The 25,605-nt window shown below is 41.6% G+C and overlaps 1 protein-coding gene across 2 annotated transcripts in view; it reads right to left on the reverse strand.

Moving 5' to 3' along the window:
• RASGEF1A (RasGEF domain family member 1A) overlaps window positions 1-24,770 on the reverse strand; it is a 50,397-nt gene extending 25,627 nt beyond the window's left edge. The window contains exon 1 of one of the 2 annotated variants that reach the window (XM_063405956.1): window positions 24,636-24,770. In XM_063405956.1, coding sequence (XP_063262026.1) covers window positions 24,636-24,653 — 18 coding nt within the window. In that variant the 5' untranslated portion in view covers window positions 24,654-24,770. Of the gene's footprint in view, window positions 1-1,156; window positions 1,322-24,635 lie in introns of those variants that run through there. The other variant, XM_063405957.1, reaches the window with a different exon arrangement.
• Between the last annotated feature and the right edge of the window lie 835 nt (window positions 24,771-25,605).

A 25,605-nucleotide genomic window follows, 5' to 3' on the forward strand; every position in this document is an offset into this window, starting at 1 on the left:
AAAGTCAATCATTCATGTTTACAACTGGAATACAGAACATTTTTCTCTTTTTAGGCACTGATAAATGCTAGGTGCATTGTGAGGAAAAAATAACAGTACTAACAGAACTTGTTTATCAAAGTGACAGATTTACTTATGTGTGAAGCTGATAAGTAGAACTGTTTGGTGGCTTTTACCAAAAGACTATTGCGTACATACGTGATAAGAGATATAAGGGAAGTGTAATTCCCTGGAAGTTAAATATAGTAGCTGTTTAACAGCTACTAGGGAGACCACAATGTGGAATGGAGTTCAGTTTCAGAAGTTCAGGACACAGAGTCCAATAAAATAGAAAATGCAGGATTTAATGTCATATCAAAAGAAATGAAAAATGACAGTTCTGAACAAAAGTGTATTGAGGTTACACTCAGTATTTTACAGGCTGATCTCTTAGGCCCGAGCTTTGCAGCGCAGACACTGAGAATCGGCTGAAGCACACGCAGAAGCTAACGGCTTTGCTATCTGTACTATGTAACTCGCCAGTAATTCGCTTTTTTCCCTTTTAAGGTCCACAGCAATACAGCCCCTAGCTGCTGCTCAGGATGGTCTGGCTGTGATGAGCACTTCTGGCTAATAACGCGAAGTTGTACAGAGCTTCTAAGCGAACCTAACCATCAAACAAATCCCCGCTGAAACGATGCCTTAGCGGGAAACGCGTCCCGCTTTTGCCATCAAGCCTTTTAAACTCCTTTAAGGCGTTCACTGTCGCATCAGTTTGGTTTTTAAAGACCCCTCTGGGGCGCAGCCCGCCAGGCTCCCCGCTCTCGCACCGGGGCTGGCTGCCGCATCCCGCGGTGCCACCGCGCTCCCGGGGCTGGCTCGGCCGGCTGTCCCCGCGGGGATGCGGCGGGCACCGCCGGGGCGCGCTCCGCGGTCCCAGCCCCGCTGCCGGGGCGCGGAGCGCTGCGGCACAGCCCGGCAGCACCTGCCCGCCGCGCCCCGCCTGCCCGGGCACCGCCGCTGCCGGCAGCCGGGAGCCGGCGTCCTCGGCTCCGCCGCAGGGGCAGCTCCGCGCCAAGACCACCCGCGCCTCCCACGCTTACGGGGCTCCCGCTGGGCGGCCCCCGGGCTCGGTGCCCCCGGGGCCCGCGGGTGGCGGCCCCGGCGCGGCGCTTACCCTCATCTTCCTGGGCGCCGCGCTCCCCGGGCGGCGCGGGCGGCGGCCCCGCGCCTCTGACGGCTCTGACAGCCCCGCCACCCCGCCGCGCGCCCGCCGCGCCTGACGTCACGGCCGCCGCCGCGCGCCGTTGGCTGAGGGGCGGCGGGGCCCGTTCAAACGGGGCCGCGCCCGCGGGGCCGGGCGCCGCTGCTCGCGTCTGCAATCGGTCCTTCTGCCTGGCGGGGCGGTGGTTGTTCCCTCCCCCCTTTCACTGTTTGTTTGTTTCTCTTTTCCGTGTTTCCCCCCAGTTACACCCCGATTCTCCCGCCGCCAGCCCGTCTTTCCGCCCCCCCGCCTGTGCCGGGCGCTCCCGGGGCAGAGCCGCGGGACGCGCCGCTCCGGAATCGCGGCCGCCCTGCCCTCGCCGCTGATAGTAGCTCTTATTCTTCTCTCGCCCGGAGTTGTTTCTCTCTTCTCGCTGCCTGAGCCACTCATCTGATAGCCCTGGGCTTGTCCCAAGCCGAAGGGCTGGCGCGGGACCAGCCCGTGTCGTGTCTGCACGGGCACGGGTCCTGTCTGCAGTCTGGTGTCCCGTGGAAAGGCTCCGGGGCCGCCCCACAGAGTCCCTCACCTGTGCCCAGGACCAGCTGAGAGCTCCCATTTTTGCACCCTTTTCCCACACAACCAGATCTTTCCTGTCCTGTTGTTCGTTTCACTTGAATTGGGATCTTTCAGTTGTTGTAACGTTGTCTCCAGTCACTAATTACATTTATTTTTGTTGTTAAAATTATTTATTTAATTGCTGTTTGAATATGTAGCAGAAGCCTTCACTGGTTTCCATGGTGATTAATGTAGGAAAAGCCTCTTTGGCAGTAGGTACGCCACTCTAGGCAGGTGGGCACGGCAAACGAATTTGGGCACATGCACGTACTCAGGAGTGTAAGGCATAGACTCGTGATTGCTCACAATTTGAGGACAAGCACTGTCATCCATTCTAAACGCACATTAATTTTAGAAGGATGGGTAGCTACTCATCATCTTTACTGCTTGCTTACTAAATTCCTTCTTGGTTTCCAAATCCTAACAGTTCTGCTATAGAGATTATTTCCCTTATTTAAAATGAGGTTTTGCTTTTAAACAACTACTAGAAAAGTCATGGTTTTTTATCCCTCTGCCGAGTCTGCTTTGCTGTTAGTCTCAATGCCGTCTCTTAGCTGCACTCCACAACCTTTAGAGTGTGCAGGAGCTGCAGCAGGTCTGGTGCCTGTTTGTGCCGAGGCTTTCCTCAGTTACAGCCCCCTGCCTGCCTTGGACACCGGGCAGGCTCCAGGCAGTAGTCCTGGGGTGGAATCCGGTGCGTGGTGTCAAACCTGCTCACTGCCACGTTAGGACCTTGCTGGGTAATGCCACAGGAGGGTGAGGGACAGGTTTTGTTAAGTCTTGTTCAAACATCTTGAAGTTCTCTATAAAGAGTTATCGAAAACAGAAGGTAGGAATTGTAGGCTGTATCATGTATAACACCATACTATTTCTTTCTGAATGCTATGAATATCTTTCGATACCTCATCTGTTATTTACAGCTAAGAACAACACCAGCATGGCTAAGAACAACACTAGCAAGCCTGCAAATAAGTATGCATGAAAAACAGGTATTGGATTTCATTCTGTTTCTGTGCTAATCTGTTTTCCCACCTTACTCAAACATTTGCTGAGACTTGTAGAAGACTATGGCCATTAATCTTAGCAAAACATACCTAGTTAATTGAGCTCTAGTCACAGGTTCAATCTGTTGTAAAAACAAGTCCTGATCTTTTTGTTTGTTTGGGTTTTTTCTGACATCAGAAGTTAGATCTGTCCTGTCACTGGAACTAAGAAATGTAGGAATTAAGAAACATGCCAGTAGAATTAAGGAGCACTACGCTAGCTGGTCATGCTCTCTCTTCTCTGGGATATGTATCTATACTGTGGTGGTTTTCCATATTTCTCCATTCAGTAGTCCAGCAGAGTCTGTTTAGACATTTTTTGTATGTATACGTAAAGGAGCATATGTGTGTATATTTCTTGTTTATATACATATCTAGTTATGTGTATACAAATGTTGGGGGGTGTGTTAGGATAAAAGTTCAGTGAAATGTCTTTCTTTTTCCTTCCCTAGAATGCGTGATGCCTGGTTTTGGGGACACTGGATTGCACAGTCTTGTTGGAAAGGTAGTTTTTACAAATCAGAGGAGCTAGAGGCCTAAATTCAGCTCGTACAGCATGTAACTGATGAATCATGTTATCATTTTATTTCATTTCCCCTTCTGTAAAGTGTGGATGATGACCTTTAGCTATCTATATTCTGAGTGTTGAAATCTGTTGATACAGAAACTCTCCGAGGTCTAATTGTTTTTGTAGTTATGTAAGTTCTGTTCCTCAGCACATTGCTTGCATTTTGAAGATGTTTCCATCAGGCATTGCCTCATGCCAGTGGTGGGTGTACCCTAGAGCAGGTTTAATCAGCAGAGCCTGTGCTCGTTCTGTAGCTTGCTTTTGAGGCAGCGCTGCTGTGGTTCACTGGAGCTGGTCAGAGCAGCATCTTGCTGCAGAGTGAGTCAGCAGCCACGCCGTGACTGTCTCAACCTTCAAGGTTGCTTCAGCCTCTCTCACACTGGCCAACATCACCCTAACACATTCCATTATCTTATGATTAACGACCTGGATTGACACTTGCACTATTTGGGTTCTGTTCCTGCCTCTGCTGTGGACACTTGACTGATAAAGTTTTTAATCCCACTGTGCCCTTAGTACTCACAATATGTGAGTACGATTAGTATTCATCTGTGAGATGCTGATAAGGATATTTTCAAGCTGTTGCACTTACTTTGTATGTTTTTATATTTGGGCAGTAAGTTTTTGCTTTATTGTGTTGGAACACAGTTTCCTAGTACAGTCACATCTCATCTTCAGTGGAAAATTGCTGGTCAATAGCTTGGTAAAAACAAGAAATTTTAGCAAAGAAGAATGGGGGAAAATGAAGGAGAGATCAGTTTGAGAGTGAAAATTATAGAGAGGGAAGAAAAAATTTGGATTTTTTCCACTTGTCTTGCATAACAGCATTTTGGGAAAAAATCGTTCAAATGTGCCTGTGTGTGTATTTAAAATGTAATTGTACTTAAGAAAAGTCAGTCATTACAAATGTCATTAATGCTGATCTGAGGCTATAAAGTCAATTATAAACGGACTCTCCTAGGAATGCTGTCTTTGGAGCTTTCTTTGTCAAGCTGCTCGAGTCACTCACTTGGTCACCTTCCACAAAAGTCTGTTAATAATAAACATTTGGTTTCATTTAACAGAGTATGTCAACATGCTTTAAAGCCCCAGAATCTGCACTGAAGGAAGCAAAGAGGGACAAAGCCACAGAAAAAATGAACCTAACTGTGTATGGCACTGTTCATAGTGTTGATTAAACACTGACATGGTATTGAGTCCTCCTCTGTCCATTCCCACCCTTTTATGCACACAGTGGGATGAGTACAGCACATGGCTTAGGTCTTTGAAGCGCTGCTGGGTTTATGCCTAGCCTTGTTTCTTACTTGGAGGGGCAGTCTGAGCTGTTACCCAGAGATCTCCAGGCTTGGAGGTGGCCAGGGTATAGAAGGTGACTGAGTTTGCATGTTGTGTTCCCTTCCACTGGTCCATTACACCCCCAGAGCAGTACAGAAACCCTGCAGTCTGTTCTGCTTCTTGCCATTGTGGAAGGCTTTAAGGCATATACAGCCTGATACTGTCATTTGGAATTTGAGAAAGAATGCTGTATTAAAAATGTGCATTTTGTTAATGAGTTTTATGGGTTGGTGGCCTTGGTTATAGACTGAACCCTTTTATCTGCACTTGAGATAAGGAATTTTTCCAGGACGTGCCATTAAACTCCACAACAGTGGCCTTAGATAGGGCTTTTACATGGACACACGTTGGTATGGACCACTTGAAAGGCTTTGTAATTTAAGTGTAGAATGTAGTTAGAGCTTCCAAGCCACAGGTGGCTGTCTTCAGGGAACATTTGGGTTCTGGTCTTATTTGTAGGGCTGCACAAGTGTTCAAGATTTCCTTGTTGTACACAAATTTTAAGATTTGAAAGCTGTTCTCAAACCACTTTTAGATGAATTTGAAGACTTCTAAATTTCAGAGATTCATGCTGCAGAATAACTTGATGGCACATTAATAACTTGGCAGCAGATGGGAGTGGGAGGAATGAGTTTCAAATAGTGGTTCTGAACTGAGCAAAGCTTTATAAGCTTGAAGCAAGGTTGAACAGGCTAGCCAGCAGTCTGTGGTTTTTACTGTCCATGCCTTTGTTTCTCCCTCTCTCTCTCTCTCTCTCTGACCCAGGGCAATATTTTTCTCAGAGCCAATGGGTAATGTAGTTTGAAAGTGGCATTTTCCATTTTGAAAATGTTTTGCTGAAGAGGTTCTGACCAGCTCTACTCCTTAGGTATCCAGCAATTTTAAGAGCAAACCAAGATGAAAATATAGGAGCAACTATAAGTGTGGTTTGTTGCTACGTTTGTTTTTAGTTCTACCTGAAAGGGAAAACTGGTTGTGAAAATTCTAATCCTTATCTTTGGAGCAAATGGTATTTTCACTGGCATAAGATCAGCTCTGTGACACCACTGAGAAAGCTCTTTACTGGGCAATGTGAAACAGATTTTTTCCTGATGCTCGATACTGTAGCTCCCCCTTGGACTGAAAGGAAAGGTCTTCCCCAGGATTTAGAGAGGACATGGTGCTAATCCCCAGGTATTTTTTTTGCCTTTGCCAAAATACCAGATTTAACTTAACCTGACATTAGTTGCCTGTGATACTGCTGTGTGGCTGTTAATTAACGGCTGAGATTTTAATAGTTGTTTTGGCACTGCTGCCAAAAGAATTTCACTAGTAGTCTGATTCCTGGTTTTCATAGATACTCTAGTCATAGAAATCTGTAGTTTTTAGGAATTATCTTGCCTGCTGATTAAGATTTCCCATTCAATTGGGAAACAACTGGATCGATCAGCTTTGATTAAATAAAATACAAATATAAAGGGCTGATACTTCTGCTTTGCATTAAGGATGTAAGAAGAGATCCCTTACAGGAGTCTGAGGACCTCAGCTCATTTAAAGGCAGGGAAGAACAAGAGAGAGGGAACTAAAGGAAAAGATCTTAGAGAAAGATGTAGGCTGGACCTTCTCTGCTTAAAGGAGCTGCTAAAACTTGTTACACATAAATGGCAATTTGTGTGCTTTCAGGAGCTAATGGAGCCTTCTCACTTTTTTTTAAGAAAAGGCAGAAAAGGCACAAAAACACCTATTTAGCTGCTTTTAATGTTTGTGATTCAGTCCGATTTTGACTCCAGCAAGGAACAACAGAAGTGTGCTGATGTAATATGTGCTCTTTATATTAATTTTATCTGAAGCCTTTTAAAGTTGACTATTTAAAAGCAGCTGATATTCTATTTTAAATTGGGGTCAAGTTTAGGTTCTAGATGAAGCAGTTCTGGACTTACCCTAGCTAGTGTGTCCTTTACTTGCACTTTCATGCTTGCTGTGACACCAGCAATTCCAAGACTGTGCCACTGAGCAGAAAGGGAAAATCAATTATGCCAAGAAGGAAACATGTACATACATCAGCAGTTTGGTGCCCAGGGGAAGAAAAATCTGCATGTCTGCTGATGTCAATCTTCTTGATATGGTATTTTTGTAAATGCACGTGGGTTGCTATTTCTTTTTAACTAGCTCAACAAAAAATAAGTTTATTTTTAGTGTTATAAGCTTCAGGGCATCACAATTAACAGATCAAAATTGCCAGTTTGATTAGTCAACCTTCTGTTTGCTTTAGCAGAAACTATGACAGTGACATTGTTAGCATTCCCACAGGTATTTTGGAAGATTCATTATGATTAGTTATAGGATCCATTCCCCCCCCCTAATTTTCATTTTCTTTGGTTCTATAGATTTTATCTTTCAGCTGATGGAGAGAAGTTCTGGGCTGATGAGTTCATTTGCAGTAACTCACCTGCAGCTGTATTAATTTAAAAGCATTTCTATTAAACATGTGATGTGTCTTGTCTCACCTGAATTACTGCAAGTAATTCAGTTCCCATGAACATCTATTGCTTGGACTCCTTTTGCTGATGCTGCCAAGAAGTTCATCAGCAGTTTTTGGGGGAGTTTTACAGTAGTCTCAAGTCTACTCATTTTGCAGGGCTCTTAACTGCTGTTGGTTTAATTCTAATGGCTTTATTTGGAATAGAATCGGGGTATGATAGTCTTGACAATATCTTGAGAGAAATATACAGTGAAGTATTGCAAAAATAGTTAAATATGGCATAATTTTAGCAAGAGGCTGCCACCAAATTAAGTATTCAAAATTAATTTTAAGGAAGCATTTTGAAGGCTATCAAGAGCTAGTGAACAAATGGATGAGCGCCCAAGCCTACTTAGTTTTATCTATAAGCACTTTTCTATCACCTACAGTGACTTTTAGCATAGTTTGGGAAGGACTGACACTATCACATCACAAACTTTGTATTGAATTGGTGCTGGGTAGTACAGAACAGAGGTTATTTTTTCATATATATGTATGTTTTCCCTTTTTTACATATCCTAGGACAGAGTCTCAGACTATTCAAGCATAAACTATTGAGTTTGAGTGAATCCTAAAATAGTATGGCTCTATGTGGTCAGATTTGCCCTGGGTTAAGCTGAGGACTGTGCTGCAGGTGAACAAACTTACTGCTGTGGATACATAAATATTCACAGTAAAAAAAAAAAAAAATCCATTATCTACCTGTGTTCTAGTGTTATTAACTGGCCAATTACTTAATCTTCTATTTTGCTAAAGCATCTTGACATGAATCAGTCAGAATTCACATGACTGAGCTACTTTGGCCCAAACCATTATGACAGTATCTTTGTGAGGACATAAATGTAAGTGTACTATAAATAAAAGATTTACTGTCTTCCTGGAGCTTTTATTTTCCCTGTGGTCTGTACCAGTCAAGCCACAATTCAAATAGCTGATGGTGAAAAAACAATGTGCTCTTTGAACCTGTTTGCTCTGTCATTTAGGACTGACACTCACCTGAAAGCTGGCTAAGTCAAAGGATAACAAACTTCAAGAATTTCTAGTTGTATATTCTTTTAAGGATTGGATTTTTTACCCTTTTCTCTGCCTTTTTAAGTTCATTGTGTCAGAATTAAAAGTCATTTAGGGAGGTTGTTTTATTATTTTACTTAAACTTTACTATTGATAATTTTCTGCCTTCTTACCAGAGGAAGCATCAAATGGTGTAAAACAAATACAGTGAATTCAAGAGCCACGTATGTTTTGATGAGTCTGGATTTCAACCCCACAGCTGCTGCTGTGGCATGAAACAGATGTCGTGTCAGCCAGCAACTTCAAAGGGGATTCCCCAGGCATGAGCATGTGGGAAACTTAAAACTGATCCTGTTTCCCCAGGGGGAGCTTGTTCCTTCTGTTGCTCACTCGTGTTCCCCATTAAGCTCTGTTCTCGGGTCTGCAAAAGCTGTGCGTCCCATGGGCACAGCCTGGTTTATTCCAGGTTTAGAGACTTGTTTTAAGGTTGTCTGTGAGTGGATTTCTCTGTTTGGGTTGTTTGTTTTGGGGGTTTGTTTGGTTGCTTTTGGCTTTTTATTTTCATTTGTGCAGGGATGCCAAAGCTTCCTAAAATCCATGGTCACGTTATTAAAAGATTTTTTTGAATAAATCTCAGAAGTCTGTAATCTATGTAGAAGTTGGAAGGTGCTGTAGTGGTTGATGCTCTTTTCCCTGCATTTTCTACTTTGCTGACTACCTTTTTTTCTCCAGAGCTAGACAAGGTAGAAACAGATCCAGATTGTCAGTATAGGTGAGGAGAGAAGCTGGGATGGTAGAAATGTATGCTGGGTTTGTGAAATGAATAGCTGTCTCTAAGACATGGCTGCAATAAATGTAATGAAGTATTGAGTGGTGTTCAGAACTGTGGTCTCCACTCGCCCAGGAAAATACAGGCAACTGTTTTATTTAGTTTTCTCTCTGTAAAGTTTTGAAACAAACAGACAGCACTCTACATGCAAACTGTAAAATGTTATGTAAAACTTATACACACACACATTGCATAAAAACTAAAATATGTAACAAATATTTCAATTATTTTGGATAGCAAGAATGAAAACAATTTTAAAAATTTGTTTAATATCTCTGCCATCTTGTCCCTCCCTGGTGCTTCTATGTATCCTGAACTGATAGTTACCTACTGTTTGACTGACATTTGAGCTGGTGGTTTAAAAGTAAAAGCTTTCTATGTCTTGGCAGATTTCCTGGCCAGTCTATTCATAATGCCTTTAACTTTCCTAATTATATGAGATTTTTGGCCAGGTAGTATTCTCACGCTTCTTTGGAATCTGTACACATGACAAAAGCTTCAAAGTGCCTCGCCCCCAAATGGAGCTGCTTAAGCATAATGACTTAACGGTATTGCAGTACTGATTGTTAATTTGGGAATGTTCACTGAAAATCAGATTGTTTTTCTTGTGTAGGAGACTACTTCCCCATGAGAATTTTATAATTTCCTCTTTTCTCACTTACAGCTCCCGCAGAATATTTGCATGGCAAAGATGAGCTAGAATCCTAAACTTACAAGATATCCCACTGGGAGTAGGTTCAGACCTAATAATACCTAAGTAAAAAAATACAGCTTGTTTCACATGAAGTGTTGAAAATGCATTAAGTTATTTCAACAGTTATCTTTTCAAATTCTTTAATAAAATCTAGCCCAATTTCAATTAGGGAGATCAAAAATGCTCTAATGTGTGTTTTCAGCATAAATGTTTTCTACATTTACATATCACAACAATTTTCTACCTTAGATACTCTATTCTGTCATTTTATGTTGCTCTAAGAATAATTAAGACCATAATATAAAGCCTTATAGACAAAATTCTCCCATGATCTCCCAAATCCCTCTGATAAAGGATAAAGGCTGAGGAAGTTCTTGTCATATTATACTTTGTGCAAAACCAGTCCAGAAAAGGGGTTGTATAACATTGTAACTACTGCCATGTTCCTTACTAGATCTGCTGTTTCTGTGGCATAAAAATTCAGTGATGCCAGAGAAATTTGAGGCTCTCAAGTGTTGGCATTTTAACCACCTGTGTTGTAAGCTGAGCACAGTCTTGCTGCATGGCCTTGGTAGATGAAGTTAAACACCCACCCCCTCTCACACCTACATCTATTGAGGTAAAGGAGGGTTTGTTCAAGTGGAGCACTTGGTTCTAGAAATGGAATTGTAATTTTAAGGCAAAAGACGACAAGCACTGAATATGCTAGTGCTTTTTATTGGTAGTTATTTTGTAAAGAAAAAGGAAGTCTTGAATGGCCCTAGCATTGCATGATACATAATAGTTCATATTAGCTAGTAAATTAATTTTTTTAATGGATGTTCTATGAATTTGTTGAAATGGCTGCTTTATGTTTTGCGGTTCCTAGTGAGTCTCTTGAGAGAAATAATTTCTGTTGTTATTGCAAAAGCTTGTTTACTGCTACTAAAAATCTAGAGAACATCGATTGTTTTGTGTAATCACTTCATTTTTATGGTTTGCAAAATACTGGCAGACTTAAACTGAGGTTGGTGAAGGAAGGCAACACAGGATTTCAGCAAGGGTGTCTGTAAATAACCATACAGAAACCGGGGCACAAACCACCCAAGCTCATCTCTGGCCTGTTGTCTGCTACCCTTGTCAAAACTGTGAATAACAAGGCACTGAGCCTGAGTGCAAACCACCGCCTAACTTGGCACTGCCCACACTTACACACCTCTGGAGACAGCAAAGCAAGGCAAGAACACAGGACTCCGGTAAGAGGGCAAAAGCCAAAGAAGCAGCCATATGTGTCTCCTCATCTCCTCCTGCACTATCATGATCATCTGAGCTCCAATCTTCACAGAATCCACAAAATAATGTAGAATTACAGAAATATAAGGCAGCAGTGAAATGCTCACCCCATATTTTTTACTGTAATGTAGCATAGGCATCCAAGCAAAAAATAGCTTATCCAACTGTAGTAAACATTACTACTTGGAAGATTTTATTCTTTAATTAAAATACTAGGTTGTCAGGAAAATCTCCCAATGAATGGAAATAGCCTGCTTAAGCACCCTTTGATCTGAGCTGGTGTTTATCTCCTTGTTGGCTGATGAAACTTTCAAGATACATGTTTTGCCTTGGTATTGACTCCTGCCTAGGGTGTTATAGTAAATGACAGGATTTTGGCATGGTTATTTCTTTAAAAACACTCCTAAATAAAAGAAGAATTTTCATAAGGAACTTTGGCTTCTGATTTTATCCTGAAAACATCACAATTGCATCTGAAAACAATTTACAATCTGTCACAAACCCCTGCTTTGACATGTGTTTTGTTAATTGAACTTCTGAGGATGTGCAATTCCAATGTGCCTGTTTAAGGGAGCAGTGTGGCTTACCTGGTTCACATATTCACAGCTAAGCTAAACTCTCATCTTTATTCTGTGCAGCACTGCCATTTCTACTGATACCTAATCCATTATTCATAACTGCTTCTAATTTTGGCCCAACTTTGAACTGGAGATAATTGGAATGTCTCCAATTGTCTCGTATGTTCATACATCAAAGAGCATCAATTCAGAAGTTAGCATTGTTCTTGTGGTATATGTATGTGCATGTTTTAAAGAGTGAGGAAATATTGTTTGGTTAGTGGTATTGGGATATTCCACTTTCTTCTTTCAAAGATAAATGATAATAAATTTGTAATCTTAGGGAAGGGGTGCCATAGGTTATCATGTCCAATGCTGCAGTTGTGAGTATTGGTACAGAACTTGTTAGAGGCAACAGAACTCATTTAAGTGACCCCAAGTGAAGGCTGATGTTTAGTATTACTTAATCCCTCCTTTCCCTTTGGTGCTGCTTGTGATCACAAGTCCCTCTTTTCATTATCGAGCAAAATGATCTTATCTTTTTATTCTTACTATTTTTCCTTCCTCTGTATCATATTGATACACTTGGTTCAAAGTCTGATTCTGTACATACTTTGTTTTTTAAATGCAGATAAAAATTCTCTCAACAAGAGCAAAAATTAAAAAATTTTGCTTTTTTTTTTTTTTTTTAATTTTAAACTCTGGATATACTGTCTCTGTAAAGATGATTACAAACACACCTTGAAGCTCCACTGAATCAAGCACAGCACTGCAAGTGTTACAGCACTCCATATGTTACAGCACTGAAGTTACATCCCAGGATGATACAAAGGAAGTATTTAGATTTAGGGTGATGTTGCCCGTTCAGATTGCTGCCAAGATCTCTGCTCAGTTTAGAAGTTAACCAAAGTTTTTACAGACCAGAAGCGGTTGATATCTCTTCACTGGCAACAGATAAAAACTAGCAAAATACAGTTTGGTCAGTGAGTTTTTGTCTGTCTTTTTCTCCACATGAAAAAGTGACCTTTGTTAGAAATGGCTAGCTGTCAATACAGTCCTCAAGCCTGAGCTAAGTAATCTTCTTGTTTTTCTGATTGCTTTGAGGAGCATTCCTGTACAGCTATGGCAAATGTCCCAGCATAATTTTTCATATCCTTTTAGTGATAATTTGTGCTCAGTTTTCAGCTGCAAAGGACTAAAAGAACATTTCAAGCCCACACAAAGTCTGACGAGAGCTCGTGACTGTCTACAGTTTGGAACAGCAGGCTGCATGTTCCCTGTTGCAGCAGGGAAGATGGTCAGGATTTGGTTTATTTAGAGTTTACCTACCAGAAAAAAAAATTGAAAACCAGCTTTTTTTTTTTTTTTTTTTTTTTTTTTTTTTTTTTTTTTTTAAGTTCCATGCTAGCAGATTAAATAATTTGGTAAGATTATGAGAAAATAAGAGAGTAAGGGTGGATTGAAGATGCAGTTTACTTCTTAACATGTTGGTGGATAATAAGGAGAGAAAAATCAGCCCAGAAAAGGCATCACTCACCTTGTAAGTTTTTAACCTTTCCCCAAAGGCCTGTCCTGCAAATCCCCTGAAGTGCCATGTTCAGCTACCAGCGTTTTTTGCTACCCATCCCTTCCTTCCCCTCCTCCAGCCACCTTCTTGCCCCTTCCCCCGCTTCCTATCAAAAGGGAAGCTGCTGAGAGCCCACAAGTGGCAGACTCATGCTTGCAATCAAAGGAGAGAGCTGAATAGCCTTCCCCTCCGAGCGGCTTCAGCGGGTCTGGAGTCAGGGCCCCTTCATTAATGAGAAAGGAATCTGTTCACCTTCTGAAAGCTTTCAGCACTCCCTCGAGCTGCCCCAACCTCACAACTTGCGTTTCGCATAAACTTCCCCACTGTGACCACAGTTCTGTTTCTCTCATTCTCTCCTCCGTATCTTGAAAACCAAATATGCAAAGGTAATTTCCCTGCTCTTGCTGGGTCTGTGATGTTTCATTGCTCCATAGGAGATGCCATTTCAAATTAATTTCTTTCCCTGGCCCCTAATCCTTGGTTTCAGTGAAAGAAAAAAAAAAATTGTCTTAGAATTACATGCAAGAAAATGTAACATTTGCATCGGGCTTGCCAGACATCTGTGCAGTGCAGGTCCAAACACTGGGCTTGATTCTCAGCTCAGTGGTTTCCACTGGCAGTTTTTTCACTCAAACATTTTGTTTCAGTTCACACCAGCTGAGTTTTGTCTTGAGTTTATAGGGGTTACAACAACCCCTGGAAATTCAAATGCAAAGCTCAACTGAAACAGCTGCTGTCCTTTCTTTTGGGCCAAACTACATTACCCCTAAGGTGCTAAAATCATCCTTAGCTCCTGAAACTTTCCTCAACTTTGGTGAAAAGCTCATAAACCTACCATAGTACCTGCTTGGTTTGGGAATGTTTTATTAGCTTATTTATTAGCTCATTTTAAATATAATTCTATATCATAATTATGAATATGTACCACATCAGGTACATATCAGTACCTGTGAATTTCAGTTCACATGTTGTCAGAAACAGAGAGGCATTCTTTGTCATTATTTTTTTGTTGTTGTATCTATGCTGTCCATAATGTGAAAGGAATAGTTACTGTCCATGAGAGAATAAAGGAGAATAAAGCAGTGGGGAAAGACGACATACATGATTTCTGTGAGAGGCACAGAGCAGGTATCCAGTTGTTATTCTGTGGATTGTCTTAATACTTTGGTCTGGGGAAAAATGTGTTGGTAGCACTCTTGCTGTGGTCATATGTAAATATAAATTACTTTTCTTGTTACAGAACAAGCAAATCTGTGGGGGAAGATGTACTGTACATAGGAATGTGAATTGAAAAGGAATGGGAGTTGATAAGAAATGAATGTTTTATCGATGCAGTGTCGCTGAGCATTGCTTTGGGTTTTGCTAGTGCCTTTGACATGAGGTAGTTTTAGTTCTCATTCTTATTTGGAAACAGTTATGCTCAAAATTTAGACTGAATAGGCAAATTCAGACTTCTTTTGGTCTTTAGATCCATTCTACTTCAAGAGCTGTAATTTTCTATTAATGCATAACTGATAGTGAACGTTTTTTCTGTTAATCTGCCTGGTGGAACCAAGGCAAGACTTTTTCTACTAAGAAAGAGAAAATAGTTTTGATTGTTAAGTTCTGTTTGTTATTTTATGTTGATGTTACACACACCTCAAGGATATAGTGACTGACTGAATCTGAAAATCTGAGTGAAAAGTACATAGAATTCTTGTCTAAAAGGAGATATCTTGTCAAAACAAGCCCTGTGCAATAAAGATATCTATGGCAGAAAAAATCAAGGAGAGAATGTACAACTGGAATACTGTCTATGGGATGTTAATTGCTGCGAGTGCTGATTGCTTGCTAATTTAAACAGATATTGTGAGTGCTCAGAACTAGGGTATGAAATGCTGGCAGTAGCTTTCTCTGCCTGACAATCATGTAAAAGAATTTTTTTGATTGGAATTCGAGATGTGGCTCTAAGATTATGGGCACAACAGTGTTTCCCTCTGCTCCCCTTCCACTTGATTGTTGGGCTTTCTTCATGCCTTAAGTAACTCAGCTGAAAATTGAAAAGAATTGAGTCAGAACAGGGGGCCCAGGGTGTCAGCAGCAACAGTGAGTCAAGCTCCTGGTGCATCCAAAGGCCATGGCTGCAGCAATGTGCCAAACAGGGTCAGCTTTGGTGTGACTCAGCCCCTGGCACACCGCAGACAGCAGCTGCTCCTGGTGCCAGTGGTGACTCCTCAGGCTCTGTGTGTGCTCCTGCCTGTGCCTGCTGCTCCTGGTGCCAGTGGTGACTCCTTAGGGCTCTCTGTGTGTGTGCTCCTGCCAGTGCCTGCTGCTCCTGGTGCCAGTGGTGACTCCTCAGGCTCTGTGTGTGTGCTCCTGCCTGTGCCTGCTGCTCCTGGTGCCAGTGGTGACTCCTCAGGCTCTGTGTGTGTGCTCCTGCCTGTGCCTGCTGCTCCTGGTGCCAGTGGTGACTCCTTAGGCTCTGTGTGTGTGCTCCTGCCTGTGCCTGCCCTTCCAGCTGTGGCAGTGCTGCTGGCACACTCCTGAGCAGCCTGTGCAGTAGAGGGGGAATGTTTGCTTCTGCTCTCCAGCTTGGTTTTACACTGGCAGGCTTTTCTCTCCTTGCCATCATCTCAGGGCAGAGCAGGGTGCTCCATGGGATGCGCCGTGCTGGGCTGTGCCCTCTGAGTGCTGCTGTGAGCCAGCCCCAGGGCTGCCCAGATGACTCCACCACCTCAGTCCTACCTGCTACTCTCTGCCCTTTGAAAAGTTCAGAAATCAAAGGTTTAAAGTGTAAGACTCCTCCTCTCTCATTGCTCAGTTACTAGCACTGCTTTGAAGCGTAGCTGGGATTCCCTAGTACTTCAAAGAGGCCACTGGGGCTCAGGGTTGGCTCTCCCAAGAGATCTTTCTCGAGGGATTGGTGTGTGTTCCTGTGCTTCAGGGGTGCCTTGGGGCCCTGCTGTGCCAAAGCCAGGCAGCCAGGGGATCCTGGCTGCAGTCCCAAGCTCTCGGTGTTACCTGGGGAATGGCAGAGGTGGAAGAGCTCGCCTGGCTCACACACTTGGTGAGCTGGGGGCTGCAAAGAGAGCCTGGCTGGCCCAAACCTTTCACTAGTTTCTTCCTTGCCAAGTGCCATCTGAACATTTGACTTCCATTTTGCAGCATTGCTTGGCCTCACCCTCTGGAAGCACAGGGATTGTTTGAGTCTCTGTGGTGCAATGACCCGCTTTTTGTCAGGATTTTTCCAGTTGGGGTCACTAGGAAGAACAGAACTCCCAGACACAGCTGAAGCTCCTTGCAGTGATTAAAACTTGTGTGTTGCAGTAACAGCAAGTGGCATGAGAAATTTCAAGGGCTGCTTGATTGTGAACTGTTCCCTGCAGATGTGCCCAGAAGAAGTTTATTTAAAACTTGGGTTCCTATTTCAGTTTTCTGAGAGGAGCATTCAGGCTCTATTAAATTCTGCCAAATGGAAAATAAATTAAGTTCTAGTGTCATCTATCTTCTTTATTCTTATGATTTTAGAATTGATTAAAAACTTCTTTACTGTTACAGGGCCTGCTCTGAATTTTTCAGGTAGGCAAAGAGTGTGATCCTTTGAATTATTTAAGGCTGTGCTAGAACAGTTACCTGTTTACTTTTCTATTTCTATAAATTTCAGAAAAGGCTAAGAGGGGTAAAATTGATCTCTGTTTATTCATACAGAACATCACTGCAAGTCCCACTCTTGCCCCACAGGAAGGACCATCCTTAAAGCAATTTCAAATTTGGGGCTGTACGCCCAACGCCTTCTGTTTTGTTTCTGCTGAGGTTAGCGAGTCAAGGGTCACGGCATTAATCAGTGACTAGCAGAACAGAGTTGCTAAACTCGAGGTGAAATTTGAGCTTGCTGTCATGGGAACAGCGTGGGGAAGGCAGCATTTGGGAAGAGCCAGCCTTACCCTGGCCAGGGGGAGAGCTGGATAAGGGCACCTCTGCCTGGAGCACTGGTTTAGTGCTGATTATATCTCTCTGTGTGTGTGTGCATGTGTGCAGGCTGCATTTAATCTTAATTTATGGATTTTCCTCTATCCTGTAACAGCTCTGTTAGAGTCTGTTCCCTAAAAATTAGTGTCAGTCATCACATACCTGATTATTGGTCTGAGTGGTGAGAAAGTACCAAAGAGTGAGAGCAAACTCCACAACCCCTGAAGTTTCTGAGATGTTATCTTAGTCCAGTGGTGACTGATGCCCTAAATTCTTTTTTACTCTGTTCACAAGTTTGCTTTAGCACAAACAACCCTTAAAGAAAGGAGTTGTTAGCAGTGTGTACAGCTTTTACAGTGCAGTTCTGAGTCATGTTACTGGAAGGTGCAGAGCAGAGGTAATGCCTGTCAATTCGTTATTATTAATTACAAGAAAGGACTATTTCATGCAGTTTCTCTCTTTCTTTCATGCAGTCAGACAGCCTGACTTCTTCAATTTTATTGTTTAATTTGTGATCAAAACAGGAAGATGCTTCTTTTGTTAAGAAATCTGTTATTTCTTTCCTTAGAATGCACAGATCAAATTTCATGGTCTCCTTCAAGGCAGAGCATCTTTTCTCCTGGGTATCACCAGTCTACAGGGAAAGTTATTACACTTTAATATAATTCCTGAAACATTATCACAGGGACTATAGTTTTGCAAGAGGCAAAGCTTTAGTTGTTTACAGTCTGTTAAGCTATTTATTTACTGTGTGTTCCCACTCCTCCCTTAAGACCTTCAGAAGTGAAAAATGTAAGGGGATAGCAGTTCCTTTTCTCATTTAAGTATGCAAACCTGGTTTTCAGAGCTTTTTTTTTCCTGTGGCAAAAGCAAGGTCAGAAGAGAATATAAAATAATGCGTCTAAACAAGATTCTAGTTATAATTTGAAAGCATTCAGTATGGCTATCTGGTTTTAGTCCTAAAATATATTTATGTATGCTCCATGGCACAAGGTAGAGAAACCTTGTAATTGCTTTAATTTGTCCCCAGTCTCCCCACAGACGTGGGCACAAATCAGAGGTCTGGTCCTATCCCACCTCAGCTTAAGTGTTTCCTGCTGCTTTGCTATCCTAACTTGCCCATCTACTCCAAGTAGTGCAGCATTATTCTTCTCATTTCAACTGGTTATCAAAGCCAGTGGTAGATTGTCCAGCTCTATGTCTGCAGACACCAGCAGGTGAGATAAAGCTCCCCTCAGTGTGGTAGGGCTACTCTAGTTTACTTTCAAACATCCAGTTTGGCAAAAAGAGTTGCATGGATTACTGAGATTTACAGTACCAGTTTTAGGATTCACTTATTCTGTCTTGTAAGGAAGACTATTGCTTGAATAAAACAAAACAAAACAAAAAAGCAACATGCTTTCCTGTTATTGGTTGGTGGCAAAACCAGTAATGGGATGCCTGCAACTGATGATAAACCTGTACAGTCCCTGAAAACAAATTATATATTGCCCAGACTATTTCAAGTTGATATTTTCCTAATTGCTTGCTTTTTGGTGGACAAATTGTATTGCTTTTTCAGACTAAATTTATTTCAAGACCTGTTTGTCATTAAAAATATAAAATTAAAACTTCAGAAAAATCAGACTTTTTCCAGTCTTCTATTTTTCACTGTCAGTTTCCCAAACTATTTCCTTCCTCTAGGGATTTAAATATATGAACTCCTAAATACAGAGACAGCAGTTTCTCTCCTTCTGTTTCTTTTCTTTTAAAGGGATTTATTTTTTCTTAGTGCCTTTAAGGCTGGAACCCTGGAGATTTGAAGCTTCTTTCATCCTCCAAAATGTCAGCAATTTCAAAGATGTGGGTTCTATACACTTCTTTTGACATGCTCTACAGTACTTTTCAAACTTGGCTTGGAAGCTCTTTCTCTGCAGGTGAGAGGCAGGATGGGCAGAGGACACATTTATACCTCAGACTCTGGCTAAAACAATCACCGGGGAGAGGAAAGCGCCCTGACACAAGCAAGCTGTGCACAGTCCAAATGATTGACAAAAATTTTGCAGCTTCACCCTCCTCCTTCTGAAGTTTGCAAACTGTCAAAGTCATACAGCTGAGAGCAGCTTTAGGATGTCTTGGCTTTCTGTTCCTCTAGTGGGAAGACACATTAGAAACCATCAAACAAAACCAGCAGTGTCTTTTTCTGTCCCAGTCTGTGACCTGCACAGAGCAAGAACTCTCAGCCTTCAGCTAAAGTTTCTTCTTTCTGGGCTGCAAAGTACCAGGTGGCAGAGCTGGAGGTTTGCTTAGGCTTGTGTGCAGGACTCCACCTCATCTCTTTGCTTAGACCAGAAGGTGATGGGGAGCGAAAGGCAGAGGGGAATGGAAATAAAATCCTCTTCCTGGTAAGCAAAGCCAGCAGTGGTAATGAAGGGGCCAGCAACGCATAGGGCAGGAGAGGAATGTAATTACTGCTGCCACAGACAGCTGGGCCACACATTGGATTAGCACGGAGAAGGGATCAAGGCAGGGCGCACGTACCTGCTGGGACAGCAGCAGGAGGGGTGGGTGAGCTGGGAAAGCTGAGCATGCAAGGAGGGAATGCAGAAAAGAGGGTGAAGAAGTAGGAACACAGAAGTGGGACAAGGTCTCTCTAACACTAAAGCTATTTAAGTCTTCTGAAAAGTCATTTTCTCCACAAATGTGTACTGCAGTTTACTTTCTTTGAGGAAAGAAAGGTTCTTCCCACGTAAATATGAATGGAGAGTTTCAGTGCAAAGGTCTGCTTAATTTTCTGGCATGTGCTCTGGGCAAAAATAAATGGTTGTGGGGTTTGGTAAACAAAAATATCTGTTTAATTTATTCTTTTTTTAGTTGTATGTGATAGTGTTGAGGAATGGTTACTTTTTCCTTTTGGTTTGTGCTCAGGTTTTCATTATTTTATAATGTGTAAAGAGTACAGCTGTCGTACCACTTGGTTCATGGTTTAAGCAAGGACATAAGTGTAACATAATTACAGGATATTATTTGGTAATGCAGGAAGGGCTCTTGTGAACATTTTTATCTGGGAGATGAACTGTACCAAAGGAAAAAACCTTCTAGCTCTGGCTGACATCTCCTCTCAAAATTTTCAGCCCTCAAAGCATAAGAAACATTGACCCGCTATTCCTGGGCAATCCTCAGAATATTGCTTTTTTTACGTCTCCAAGGTGCAAACCATTGTTTTTCCATGTAAAAGCTGTTATTACATCTTAATTGAAGTCTGCACAGTAATAACATACAGGTAAGATTTTGCAGAGCGTGAAGATATATTGTGTGAATTTATTGGGGCTTGGAGTAATATTTATGGCTATAGATAGATGAATCTCATTCAATTTAAATATCCTAGAGTGCATTTAAAGCAAGTTTATTTAAAGTAAATCCATAATCAAGTGTTGCTCTTTCTCTGCACACTCTTAATTTTAAAATACTTTTCAATGGAATGTTAATTGTTTGTCAAATCTTTCAGTAATATACAAAAATATTCTATTAGAAAAATACCTGGGATTATATTAAGAGAAACTCTGCTCCTTTTTTTCTGAGTTAAAAAAAAAAAAAGCATGACTAGTTTAAGAACAGGGTGAGAGGAGTTCTAGGACTTAATGGAATCCTAGCAGTTGTGAAAAGGATCAAAGCAGCCACCTGGAATATGTATTTTCATATGTATGTTTAAGAAATAACATTTTATATAGACGAAAGTCTTGGATGTCTTTTTCTTTTCTCTTGATATGGAAATAAAACCGTCTTCTAGATGCAGTGTCCTGGCATGCTAAACTGGAATGAAATACACAGTTCTTGTTCTGCTTCTATTTGGTTTATCCTTCAAAGCACACAAGAATCAAATTTGGAAGCTCCTGTTTCATGAGACCCTGGGGTTTCCAGGTTATCACAGTGTGTCCTTTTCTGCCAGGGGTGTTACTGAGTGGGGCAGATGTGCTACAGCTTCCCTGCTGCAAATAGGGATGTTTATTTTACTTCTGGGATACTAGCTGCTTAGCTGTCCTGTTTCTCAAAGCTGTGTGAAGATAAGGAGAAGGAGGGAACACTTAGAAGAAAGGAAAATTTAAACCATAGGCTTGGTGCTGTCAGAGGGAGTGGGTGTTATATGTGGGTGGTAAAGTTGTAGGTAAAAAGAGTGACATTTATTGAACTTATTGCTCAGGCTCCTTGTAGTTTAGCTGTGCCTACTGATGGTATTTGTAAAGCAGCCCACATGTGAAAGAGGAAAAACTGACCTAGTGCTGGAAAAGGTGAAAAAAAAAAAAGATATCTCCAATGTTCTTTCTGTCTAAATCTAAAAATATATTTGGCAATTCAGAGTAGTCCTTTTATCCTTCAGAACTATCAAATCTGTCACTTACAAAGCCCATGCCAACACAGAGCATGTATTATATTAGAAACATTTAATGCCAATAAGTAAAGCCTGTTGAAAACATAAGAACAGGTGTAGGGGTCTTTAGCTATTAACTGCTGCCATTGTGGATGCCATATGGCTCAGCTGTGCAGTTCTCTGAACTGAACCTTCAAGTGAAACATTTAAAACTAAACATGGGAGATAATTGATACAAGGTTTGCTGCACAGAGAGCAAACCAACCTGCTCTTTATTTACTCTGTAAAATTTTGGTAGGGAAAATTAGCTAAGCAGCACTTTAACCATGTTGTTATTTACTCCAGTGAAAGAAATGAAAATCTTGGGTGGGCTATTTTCGTGCCATTAAGCTCCTGAAGGCTGACTACTTTGAAGGAGATAATGTAATATGTAGTTGTCAAGTTTAGGATTAATGTATTGGGATGCATAGTTAGTAAAAATCAGTACTTGTCACATCTGGGTGAGTCCCATGAGCTATTGAACATCTTGACCACCTTGAACATCTCTATTGTTCCAGTCATTTTCAATTTTGTTTCCTACTCTGCAGAATTTCCCAGGAGATGTGATGGGTCAGTAGCAGGCCAAAGATGGGCTTCAGACCTAATCTAATCAATATTGTGACAAACGTAATGAAAGAAGCTGTGTCACCTTGGAATCCCAGCGGGTTTTATCAGCTCTGCTCCTAATGGGATGTGACAGCAAAGCTGATCTGTGTCTCCTTAGGACAGGACAGAAGTTGTGCAAGGGCTGGTGCAAGGATGGCTGTGTGACAAAGGGTAATCTAAGTCCGTGGTAATTGCAGCTAAAGGTTGAAACTAGAGGTCCTTACAAGTTAAAGCATAAAATAGTTATTTTAATAGCTGCATTTTCAAGTGAACTGTGCAGGCATGTATTACATTTTCAGTTCCTCTAATATGCCATCTGCCTTAAACAACAGTAACTTGTTCTGTTTCAATGGGAAAGTTCTGCAGCTGGTTTCACAAATTAGAAGGCAGTGGTCACTGTCTTTATATGTATTCCAAGCAAAGCACTTTACTCCAGTTTCTGTAATGGCATTTTTTTAATTGCCCCTTTTCGCAGTCACATGCAATAAGATCATTTGTCCCCCAGTATGTGACTTTTGCATGAGGCTAAAGTAAATTATTACTTTTTTCCTGGGATTTCCTCCCTTAGCACTTCTTTACCCTAAGTGTGATGCTGCCTTGGTAGGCTTCACTGATGTACTGTGGTGTGCAATCTCAAATTTTTGTGTCCTAGCTTTGGAATAGCAGCTTTGCTAAAAATTGTTTTTATGATAACTTCATTTTCTGTGATAAGCATTGTACATATTAAAACTGCCAAGTTTTCACCCTTAATTCTTATTATTCCTCTTTCTCTGCCCAGCTAAGTTCAACTACTTGCCTCATCTGTTGCCTTTACAGTTTTTCTGTTCTTAAGTGTTGGCCCCATACTGTGATGCTCTTTCTAAAAAGTTATTCTCAAGGCATTTACTTGCTTTGTCTCTTTAACTTTCCCCCTCAAGATGAATGGCAATTACTGTCAAAATGTTCTCATGCATAAAAATCCTGTGACATGTACATCTCTTGAATATCTGGAAAGCTACAGAGATATTTCCACAGTAACTATCAGTGAAGGACGAAAGTTCTTGAATGTTATTCCCTCTCATTGCAGATGTTTCTGTGAAAAAAATTCCTGTGAAAATTTACCAATTCTTCTCTACACATATGATTTTTTAATATGAAAATATGAGATTGTTTCTGAATCGCATTTTCAATTATTCAAGTTTTCTATATGAGGATTTCCATAAACTGCCTTGATACGTAAATAGTGCAGCAAAGCTGCCTTATACTTCTTACTAATCCTGCAATTACATTCTGTAGAGCCCTTTTACTTTCTTTAATATGAAACTAAACCCTCCTCTCACCTACTCCTTTACATAACCAATGCACTAAGAATTATGGACATGACAGCTAAATCCAGCTTTTAAATCCCAGGCACAGTAGCTGTGTGCTGTTGCTGCTCAGTGTTTCTTTCTAATAAGCTGTATGCAGTGCAATATCTTATTAGTTAATTTGAAAATGGTTTCTCAAGGGATTGCACGACTTATGTGCATCAGGTCCCTACCAATCCACTTAAAGCTTAAGTGCACCAGACAGAGGAACTTAGCCCAGAATTGGATCTTATTTGTTGCAGCATAAACCTTCATTTCTCTGTAAAGTACCATAATAGTATTTTTGATGTAGCAGACGTTAAAATGAAAACATCCTTTTGCAATTTTTTGAAAATAAAACCTCTTTTTTTTATCTTATGGAAAATATTTTTTTATTCTGTTGCATAAGGTAACAGAAGGTGCATGTTGCAATTCAAATGCCCTATTACTCTTGAAATTTCAACATTGCTGCCAAACTTGGAAAAAGGTGGAAATCTGAGAGAAATCTTTGGAGAAAGTACCCATCTTTGCTGCAAACATGAGAGTTGATAACTGATATTCTGGAAAGCGCCACCTGAGTTTGGGATGGGTTGACTCCAAAGACAAATTCAAACATCCCTGCAAGAGGACTTTGATTCTATGTTTATGACAGAGTGTTCTGCATCACTTTAAACCTGCCTACTCAATACAGAAACCATCTCACTTCGTGAATATTAATTCAAATCTATGTTTCTGCCTCTTCTGTTACTCCCCTCCAGAGGAAAAAAAAAAGTTCACATACCACAGTAACATGAAATATTAACCTCTTTTTCCATTTCTGCACACCACCGCTGCCTAAAGATACCACCATTGCCTAAAGATACCACCATTGCCTAAAGATACCACCACTGCCTAAAGATACCACCACTGCCTAAAGATACCACCATGTAATCCTCCTTCTGGGTGGTACCAATTCGTTACAAGTGACCTAATCACGACATAATACACAGAATATCAGTGAATTTATAACCTGCACCACAATTTGAAAGGTGCTCTCTCTGAAGCACAACATTAAATCACTTTGTCCCACCCGGCCGTGCATCTGTGGTGGCTGAACCCCGCCATACCAGCACAGAGTCACCGTCACTGTGGTGTTCCTGGTGGCTCCAGCAGGACGTGGAGCAGACAGAGAGCCCAGAGCAGCATGCACACTCACCTGGCTCTGCAGGACCATGTCCTCTCCCAGCCGGGCACCCCGGGGCCTGGCCCTGCTCCGTGCAGGAGCCAGCAGCTGCCCTGCTCCTCTGGTCGCGCTCAGGCAAAGCGTGCGGGGAGCGAGGGCAGCCCATTATACCCAGGAAAAGCAAAGCACGGCGGGAGGAGCTGCACGGGAGGAAATTCTGAGCCTCAGCCCTCCATTACGTAGGAGTCATGTGCTGGGCACTACTGGGAACTTCCATGGCTGCCATGCTCAGGCCGCAGTGAAACCAGGGCTGTGCCGCTGCTTCCTCTGCCGCGGCCTTACAGGAATTGACGTGCTGGTTGAGACTCTGTGCAGATGTTGTGAAGGAGAGGAAGCAGATTTTGGGCATTTCTAACTGTCTGATTTCTCATATCATTGTTGCTAAAATTATTCCAAAATTCCTGTTTTGGTGTAGTATGACTTAATTTGTTGCTTTCGGGGGATTTCTGTCGATTTGGATTTTTTGGCAGTTTTGTTTTGTTTTCCTTTTTAATGTAAAATTCCTACAAAGCTACCTAGAAACTGTTTACAATGTATTCTATGGAAATCTGACAGCTAGGACCTAACACTTCGGAATTAAACTTGTTAACTCTATTTTTCTAATCAATTTTAGTTTGACCATTCTTTGTACTTGATTTTTGCATAGTAATGTCCAATGCATACCAGAAGTTCTTCAGAAGCTCACTTAAATCATACAGGAAGAATTGTAGATATATTTTGTTTGGCGACCTGAATCAGTAATAATAAGAAATGAGAAATTCTCTCCCTTCATATATGTCTACAGTGTAAAATCTTCCAAGCAGAGGCAAATCACTAAATAGTGAAAGGAATATTCTGTGTAGGTAATTTAGTTTGTAGTTACTGAACTAGTAACTTCGCCTCATGCTAGTGGTGAAGAGGGTTTTGTTTTGTGTAAAGGTATAGAAATTTTAATAAGGATGTA

This window comes from Prinia subflava, chromosome 9, assembly GCF_021018805.1.
Source record: "Prinia subflava isolate CZ2003 ecotype Zambia chromosome 9, Cam_Psub_1.2, whole genome shotgun sequence".
In the NCBI taxonomy this organism is placed as follows: Eukaryota; Metazoa; Chordata; class Aves; order Passeriformes; family Cisticolidae; genus Prinia; species Prinia subflava.